The sequence below is a fragment of the Sinocyclocheilus grahami genome, unplaced genomic scaffold (assembly GCF_001515645.1).
Source record: "Sinocyclocheilus grahami isolate Dianchi unplaced genomic scaffold, SAMN03320097.WGS_v1.1 scaffold47.1, whole genome shotgun sequence".
In the NCBI taxonomy this organism is placed as follows: domain Eukaryota; kingdom Metazoa; phylum Chordata; class Actinopteri; order Cypriniformes; family Cyprinidae; genus Sinocyclocheilus; species Sinocyclocheilus grahami.
This window is the reverse complement of record NW_015505226.1, coordinates 4,812,921-4,822,162: the sequence shown is the minus strand read 5'-3', so window position 1 is coordinate 4,822,162 and position 9,242 is coordinate 4,812,921. Positions and strand designations below refer to the sequence as shown.

At 34.9% G+C, this 9,242-nt stretch overlaps 2 protein-coding genes across 2 annotated transcripts; one reads left to right on the top strand and one right to left on the bottom strand.

The window, feature by feature from the left end:
* Positions 1-3,012: 3,012 nt before the first annotated feature.
* Positions 3,013-5,833, top strand: LOC107582820 (GTP cyclohydrolase 1-like). Its single transcript, XM_016268841.1, has 4 exons — positions 3,013-3,478; positions 4,709-4,818; positions 5,056-5,111; positions 5,779-5,833. Exons 1-4 carry the CDS (start codon positions 3,172-3,174, stop codon positions 5,831-5,833), a joined length of 528 nt encoding a protein of 175 aa, XP_016124327.1. The 5' UTR covers positions 3,013-3,171.
* Positions 5,834-7,155: 1,322 nt separating this feature from the next.
* cript (cysteine-rich PDZ-binding protein) lies at positions 7,156-8,587 on the bottom strand. The gene is made up of 5 exons (XM_016268787.1): positions 8,453-8,587; positions 8,100-8,165; positions 7,937-7,991; positions 7,740-7,843; positions 7,156-7,639 (listed from the first exon to the last, which is right to left on the bottom strand). The coding sequence occupies exons 1-5, from the start codon at positions 8,466-8,468 to the stop codon at positions 7,575-7,577; spliced, it is 306 nt and encodes a 101-aa protein (XP_016124273.1). The 5' UTR covers positions 8,469-8,587; the 3' UTR covers positions 7,156-7,574.
* Between the last annotated feature and the right edge of the window lie 655 nt (positions 8,588-9,242).

The window sequence follows — 9,242 nt, the reverse complement described above, 5'->3', positions numbered from 1 at the left end:
CGCTGAATAAAACACACATTCTTGTGAAGGGAAGCTTCTGTTTAAGGACATGTGGTTTCTCATATGGCCTGTATCTCAAGCATGATCAAAACAGCTTTCGTTCCTCACGTCAATAAAATATAAATACTCCTGTGCGTGAAGAACCTCTCCACACTGATTTGCACAGATTTCTTTTCCTGTTTTAACATCTCTTGTGTGGCCTCACATGTGTCTGTAAATTCAAATTCATTTGTACATCATGTTTCAGTGACCCATTCTTCTCAATAAAAATTAAATATATGGACATCCATCATCCAGGGTGTTTCCCTGATTACGGTCCGCAATGCTGGGATAGGCTTCAGTAACCTCTGACCACATAGGCCAAGAGTTTGGAAAATGGACGGATGGTTGGAGACCTATAATTGTACTACAGAAATAATTGTCAGGGTAGACTTTGGTACCTTATATCCTTTTCCTGAGAAGACATTTCAACCTTTAAGTTTAAAATCTTTATTATAGTTGACCCTTGCCTTAATGTATCTTAGTCAGTTTTGTTTTTGTTAACTAAAACTAAACTGTAAACTTTTTTTGTATACTTAAATACAGCTGAAATAAAATATAAATATTAGATTAAAAAAAATCAATAGGCTAAATAAGTACAAGTTGTACTAAATTACAAAAACTAAAACTGAAAAATAAACTAAAAGCTAAAAAACTAATAACAATAACAAAGGACCTAATAATTTACAAAAACTTAACCTAAAAGTAAAATGAAAATGTAAAATGTAAAAATACAAGCTAATTTTAAAATATTAATAAATACTATAACTCTGTCAATATGGGGTGCTGTGTGTACATTAATGAGGAAAAAAATTAACTTAAATGATTTTAGCAAATGGCTGCAATATAACAAAGAGTGAAAAATTTAAGGGGGTCTGAATACTTTCCGTACCCACTGTAAATCATACTAAAATAACACTGTTTTCATTGTGTCCACTCAAGAGCTAAAATACGATGATCAGAATTTTAGTTCAAACAATTATCTTTTGCTAAATGTTTAAAAAAGAGTTTATGTAGCTGTTAAATAATTAATTGGACAAAACCTTGCAATATGGAGAGGAACAGCTTTTCTACATCACATAGTATATATCAACCCAACAAATACATGCTTGTTCCTTAGGTTTTTTCAACAATTAGTTAGAATCTCTTCCTCTGTTCATGCACATGGTTCATAAACAGTCCACAAAGCCTGAGGGGCAAGCATCTTGTTCGCCTGGTCTCTACGGTAACATGGCTTATTTGATCTACTTGCATGGATGCTGTGAATCATGCCATGCTCAGATATCCTGATCTTGTCATACACTAGTGACGTCAGGCCTGTTAACAGCAGAACAGCAGAACCCCTGTACAATGTCCAAGCAGGTTAAGCAGAGCATGCAGAAGGTGATGGGGACTCTGGCTTTTTAGTGAGCCAGGTCCTTCGGTTTAGCTCAGCTATATATTTTGGCTCCCAGATGGTGCTTCACGTCTAATTCTAAAAATGTAGAAATGATTTGTGTTGTATGTGTTGTGTTCTATGACGTATGTGTTACACATATCACTTAAACTGTAACATTTCCTGAATGTTTGGTGTAAAAACCTTAAATAATGTAAAAACATCAAACATTACTACACATTATCATTGAATATTTTATTTATATTGAACTATCCAAAACACACCCCAATGCAAACACTCACACAAAGCAGCATCCAAAAGTCCTGAAACTGATAGCTCATGTTTTGAATTCCATTGTTTTTCCAAGGAACAAATAATAATTTAGGTCAGCCAGCCAGCTTTCCAATTCACCTCTCAAAGGCCAGCTGTACCAGAACCTTCACAAGAAAAAAGAAAAAAAGTCAGGTGACGCAATATAGTGGTACAATGGAGCTGCTGAGTTATTTTTGTACATTGCATAAAGTAGTAATCTCCTTTTGGTTATGATCTTGGATTCTGTGTTCTTTTGTACTTTCTGAGCAAATGCATTTGAGTATACTGGAACATTGTAACCAACAATTGCATAATTCCAAACATGTTAATCATTCATTGTTCATACATTCAATAACTCATTCATTACTTTTTTTCATTTTGTATGAAATAAAGTCTAGTTGCATACATTCATAACATAACCCACTGTAAACTATCCCAACATCAACTTATCAGTCCACGCCTGACTTTCACATGATTGAATTTCAAGCCAAAATCCCAAGAAAACTGACCTTTTGGGGAAAATGAGCTTTGTCACAGGAATCAGTCTTGGATATGCTGCTATGAGGAATGACTAACATTTTCAGTCATATGATTTCAATTAATAAGAAAAAAAAAATACAGCTTTAAAAACTTTCCTCAATATATTTTCTTACGACTTTGATCAGGTTTTCCCAACATCATGGGAAGTAAATGTGCCCACAAGGCAATATGAGGAAAATATGACTTAATAAACATTCAAAATAATGATTTAATGTCATTTTAATATGCAAAAAAGTTTTGTGTGATGGTTAGATTTTGAATATAAAATGTCCTAAAAACAGTACACACATTATCAATGGGAAGTCACATACAATGTCTGTGTAATTGTGTACACTATGCCTTTCAAATGAGTAGAATTCTTTGTCATTACCATTTATATTTCACAACAACAAAAACAGCACTAACAACAACAATATTAAATCCAATTATTATTTTCATTATTATTAGGCTATTATTTAAAAGTGTCAAGGAATTTGATGTGTATGGGGGTCTAGCTTATGTGTGAGCACGTGAGGTCATAATTCTGACGCTCAAATATGTCTTTACATTCAGAAAAGCAAATCACGAATCAGTTCACGCCGTTTGCATGACTGTAACGCATTATTCAACTACACCCCATAAAAAGGGTGTGACATGTGTAAAACACAATAGAGCGCGTGCTCACACTAAAAGCCGACGTGTTCAATTGGACAGTGTTAGTTGAGGGCACCTATAAATGCCACGCTGAGTGGGCGAGACTTACACTGCAACTGAATCTCAACTCAGAAGCACTACGACAACCTAACTGGGGACCGGTTGCAGCTCTGAAAGAATAGACAGCTGATTGCATTTACGACTTTGCTTTTTAAATATATAACTATATTAATAATTTATTCTCTCTTAAATAGTAATTATAAGTGCAGTCAATGGAATACCAAAAGGCGGCAGAATTGAACGGTTTGTGCAATGGCAAAATTGTCACAGAGTATCTCTGCCGTAACGGCTTTAGCGAGCTGACAGTCGATACGAAGAAAGTCGCTGTGCAGCACAAAAACGAGACATCCCGGAAAGAGGCGGAGGATGAGTCGCGGTTACCTGCTCTGGAGGCGGCGTACACAACCATCCTGCGAGGTCTGGGAGAGAACACGGACCGACAGGGGCTGCTCAAAACCCCGCTCCGTGCAGCAAAGGCCATGCAGTTCCTGACCAAAGGCTACCACGAGACCATCTACGGTACGTATTATTATTATGCAGAAAATAAGTACTTTATCCAATTTCATCTGATTTCTGATATTTCCTTTCAAATATAGGGTTTCCAAACGACGTTTTAGTAAGCAAGTTTCAAGTTAGCAAACAGAAATCACTTTCACCTGAGGTCTGAGGAGGTTACTATAGCAACAGTAGCCACTCTGCTTTGACACATCCAGCTAGGATAGGCTACTCTTCATTTCTCTTACATTACTCTTTTTATACTCTGCTGTTTATTCCTTTATTATGACTTTACACAACACAAATATACCACAGAAATTGAAATATACTACTTCTGTGCTTTGTTTAAAGAGTCTTTAAGATAGCTGGCTGTGTGTCACCAAAAACTAGTCACATAACAATTGTGTGGAGAGTGACTAGTTGATTTAGAGCTCCCAAAATGACTGACAGATAAAGTAGACCCTCTGAAAGTCTTTGGATTATTAGCACATGGGTATATAAAAAAACTTGAACGTACATATGTTATAAATATGCTAATACTGAAAGTTTGAGTTATTATCTAGCTTTTAATATATAGTTCCATTGTTTATTTTTTTAGACCTGATTTTTAGTTTCCACTGAGCATTTTTAGACTTAAGTCTAAGTCTAGTTCGTAGCTCATCACCAAACTCGGGTTTTATAAGTTACATTTATGGGTATGAATGTAGCCAAAATTATGATCACATCATAGTGCTTATCAGTGGGTTATGTTTGGGCAGTCACATAATACCAAAATTGTTTATTTTATTAAACAATTAAACAAAAGGGACTATGGATGAAAAGTAGCCAGTGTTGGCTAAATCTGGCGCATTTTACATATTTATGTACTATTAATGTGCATTGTCCCTGGTTAAATAAATAAATAAATAAAATAGTTTTACCCAGTGGTGTGTCTGACAATTCCACTACATTGGTGAGGTGTTGTATAAAATACTTATACGTCATTCTGGAATTGCTCAATTGGTCTGCAACAGATGCTGAAAGCACCAGCTTCAATAGCCTGATTGGTGTAAAGGACTACTTAAACGAATCACATTTAAGTTGCTATGTATTTGCCTCTCTCCTGAACTGATCTGATTTATGAGAGGGTTTTTAACGCATATTGTTTTCAAAGTTCTTTCATAAACCCTTCCATATTGAAATGTTGTGTGTCCAGTAGCAAAAACACCATTAAAGTTATGTTACATATTAACATATGTGTATCATGTTCCACAGATGTCCTTAATGATGCCATCTTTGACGAAGACCACGAGGAGCTAGTTATTGTGAAAGATATTGACATGTTTTCACTTTGTGAACATCATCTAGTACCATTTTTTGGCAAGGTATGTCTTAGTATCTGCTGATAATTTCAATGAAAGATGCTTTTAGTCACTCATACTTCTTATGTTATGCTTGATGTTGCACCGTTAGGCAAGGCGGTTTCATGGGTTGTAAAGGGATCATTGATGCATGCATTTGTCTGGGCCTGGGAGATTGTTGAGTGCTGGGAGGTCAATAGGTTCTTTTCAATGAGCTGAAGTACATAAGAAATAAATGACCTTATTTGAATTAATCTGTAGGTTCACATAGGATATCTGCCAAGTAAAAAGGTTGTTGGCCTCAGTAAGCTTGCAAGGTAAGTATACAGCTTGCAAATACACACACACACACACACACACACACACACACACAATTTAGTGTGCCAGTCTCAGACGGATGGTAAAGGGCCTTGTTCTCACATCAGAGTGGGTCCGAAAAAGAGAACGTATTAGTTACAAGTGGCTGAGTTCTTCTGTTATCACAGCCCATTCACTTGAGGCTTAGATCCAAAGCCTGGCACAGTATCCTGTCCCATCTGAAAAACACCAGACTAGCTAACTTCTGGCGCTGAGGAAATCACCCTCAACTCCCACCTCCACTGCGGGGTGGTGGTGGGAACCATTAACATTGCAATCCTCACAAAATATCATGTACAGCCTGGTGTTTCCTTTGCCTGAGTAAAATAAACCAGACTTCATGAGACACCATTCACACCCCATTGATATCTATTACTAATCTTATTACAAAATTGTTTAGAATATTTACCATTTGCACTATAGTTATATACATTTGAGAAATGTTTATGAGAAAGAGGGTCAGAGCAACACCATATAACATACATACTGAAAAACATACAAGAATATTCTGCTAATATTGTCATGCTTTGATCTTAAGTAAATAGCTACATATTAAATTGGCTGTTTGGTAAGTGTTACATTTTGCTGGAGTGTTTTAACATACTATGAATTTTTGTCCCTCTTTAGGATTGTTGAAATCTACTGTCGCAGACTTCAAGGTAACTATCCTATTATTATCTAGATACCAAAAAAGGGAGATCGATTTTTTAAAAAGAAATAATACTTTTTTATTCAGCAAGAATGCATTAAATTGTTAAAAAAGTTACATTTGTAATGTTACAAAAGATTTCTATTTAAAAAAAAAAAAAAATTCTGTTCTTTCGAACTTTTCTTTTTTTTATTCATCGAATAATCCTCAAAAAACTGATCACGGTTTCCACAAAAATATCGATGTCAGTGTTACATGAACTACTAGTTTTGAGCAAAAGACCTTGAGAAACTAACACTGAATGGCCAAACATGCACACAGCTGCCTTAAAATGGATAGAATTATGTGTAATTTCTATTCTTACTTTTGTTATTAACAATTACTAAATTAACATATTGCCTCAGATACTTGTCTAACCATATGATGTTTTACAAAATGAAGATACTAGAACTAATTTGTATATAACTTTAAAATATATATATTTTTGTCATATTCGGATATATTTACTTTGTCATATACTCCGATATTTCTGAATATTTAAGATGTCATAAGCAAAAATGATGAATAATTGATAGTTCTATCAATGAAAGGTTTCTTGTGACATTACTGTGTGGCATAATTTATATTTGGTTACAAATAAACAACATTGCCATTAGGATATTGTCACTTTTTTTTTTACATAATATATGGAACTGAATTGTGTAAGAAAACAAATGTCAACTACAACAATAAAGCACCATTATGAAATGCATTTGTCTCTGCTTTCTTATGCAAATGACTGATTTCTGCAAAATGTTGTCAATTTTATTTGTCAAGAAATATTTACAGATGTAAAAACAGTCTCTTCGTTGTAATAGGTGTCCCAGACAATTCTTAATTTAACTGATATTAAGGAAATTATATTATACAGTATCTAAGTATTGCTTATGTTGTGACTTCTCACACTTAAAATGTGGCAAAAAAAATTAAATAAATTACACATACTGTAAGAGCCTCCACAAGTTTCTCTATACAAATCCTATTATGATACTATTATGTGGGTTCAAGAGACATGAAATCCAAAACTGCAATTACAAATGATCGCTGAAAAAGGAAATAACAAACAAGATCTCCAGAAAACATCTCCAACAGTGCTGACAAAAAAAAAACAGTGGCAGAATAATAAGAAATGAAAGCAGGCCATAAACATTACTGTACACTGAGCTTTTAGCTGTCTTCTATTGGCATGTCACTGTCTACAGTAGAGGAAATATCACTTCAAACAAGATTGATATATTTATATATTTTTTTTCATTGTGGAAAGAGGTAACATTTAAAAGTCAAAGTCTAGACTTTGGTAAGGACCAATGGCTAAGTAAGTAAAAAGGGCAATAAATTGCCATGAGGAGAACTTATTTGTATTAAATGGCCTAACCACTCTCATCATGTTTGGTAGTATTAAAATGAGGAATTATTTCCAAATGAATAAGAACATTTACAAAACATGTTTCCCAGCAAATGTACTCAAGGTAGGCATCTACATTGCCCAAACAGTACAAGCCAATCTATTGCTCTAAGGTTGAGAAAAATTAAAGAGAAAAATACCACTGACATATTTTCATTTAAATACAGTCATAAACCAGAGCACTCCTTTCGTAACATTGCCACAACATGCCGCAAACTTAACTCTTTTATGAACTTAAATGATCATTCTCAACACTTGGAAGAGTCAACACAGTCATCCACAAACATTCCCTTCTCAGCTAAAGACAGATCTCCAGCAACAAACACTAAATCAAACTGAGGTCTGTTTGTAGTTCTTGGTATCAAGAACCTTCTTCCCACACATGGCACAAATTCCTGCAAAAGTAAAAAAAAAGAGGGGTGGTGACTGGTGAGAACATATAGATGTGTGACAGAAACAAAAGAGCATCTAAGCATCCCTCACTATCGGTCTCACCTTTTTTGTAAGCACATCCCTGGCAGTAATGTGAACCAGACTGATGGACAGAGCTTTTGCATATTCTGCATGTGGCAAATCCAGATTTCCCATAAGGATCAAACCTGTCAAAATTGTATACATATTTTCAGCACGTCATCATAACTCTCATATTTACAAGACTATGATGATGAAGCATAAAATTCCATGCGACAAACCTGGCTTTTTTTGAAGTCAGCATTTTATTTTCATTTAGCTTTCGACCACCACTCTCTGAAATATAACATTTTTCAGGTCAGTATTCCTTGTTGACGAAGCATAAATACAAACATATAAAAGGGTAACAACTATAAAACATTATTAAACCTTTAAAACAATTACCTGTTGTATTTCTAGCCCCATCTTTCCAGGTATCAGGCGTGATGACTCGCCCCAGTTTCTTCTCGCCTGCGGAGGACATCAAAACATGCGTGATTCACAGACGTCCGACATATCTCATGTTTGATTGTCGTCACATTCATGTTCGACGATATCATCGTCGAGATAAAAAAAAAAACTGCAAGCGACGTTCATATATATATATAGCACACAGTTTTGTTGTTTCTTTCGCTGATCTTGCTAGCGAGCCAAAGCTACTGAATATGGCACGAGCTCCAATATTAATGACGTAGACACATTGGAGTAAAACAAATAATCCTTTGATATACAACAGGATTTATAATGTAACTACTCACACTTCTCGCAAACCATCTTCAAATGTGTCAGAAAACCGTCACTAACACGTCTAGATAGTTCTCAGTTGTTGTGAAAAATGAAGCTTCTTCTTCTTTGGTGTTTATTGGCGGTTGGCAACCTAACTGACTGGTGCATTACCGCCACCGATTGGAATAAAGTATGGATCAGGATTTTGCTTGTAGGACGAAATAAACCATAAAAACCAATCAAAACAAATAAAATAAACTAGAAATGAAAACAAAACAAATAAATAAATGAAACAATCAAAAAGACTATATTCTTTTATATGAGTCAATTTAACCAAATTATGGTCAAGTCAAGTCAAGTTTATTTGTACAGCGCTTTTCACCATACAAATCATTGCAAAGCAACTTTACAGCTAATTACGTTTCTACAATATTTAGTGGTAGCTTATCAGTGGTGACTGTCAGTTAATGTACATATGGCAGAAATGTACAGAAAAATCAACTAAAGATGTAATCAAACAGACGATGAACACTATTAACAGCAACTATTATATGATGCAATCAAACTTATAATAAAATGTGGTAGTTCTGTATGTTGTTTCAGGGTTGGCATCATCTGAGGTCCTCTGAGGGGTTGGCATCATCTCTTCTCAGGTGTTCTGGATCCAGACTGAAGCTTGTGTAAATCTTAGTTACCACGGGATGTCAATCCCAGCAGAAACAGAGAAACAAATACAAACATAATTAGCGTAGCTGCTGTTCCAACCAAGCAAAATTGATTTGTTTAACCCAAACTAAAGAATAATAATGTGCATTTGATCAG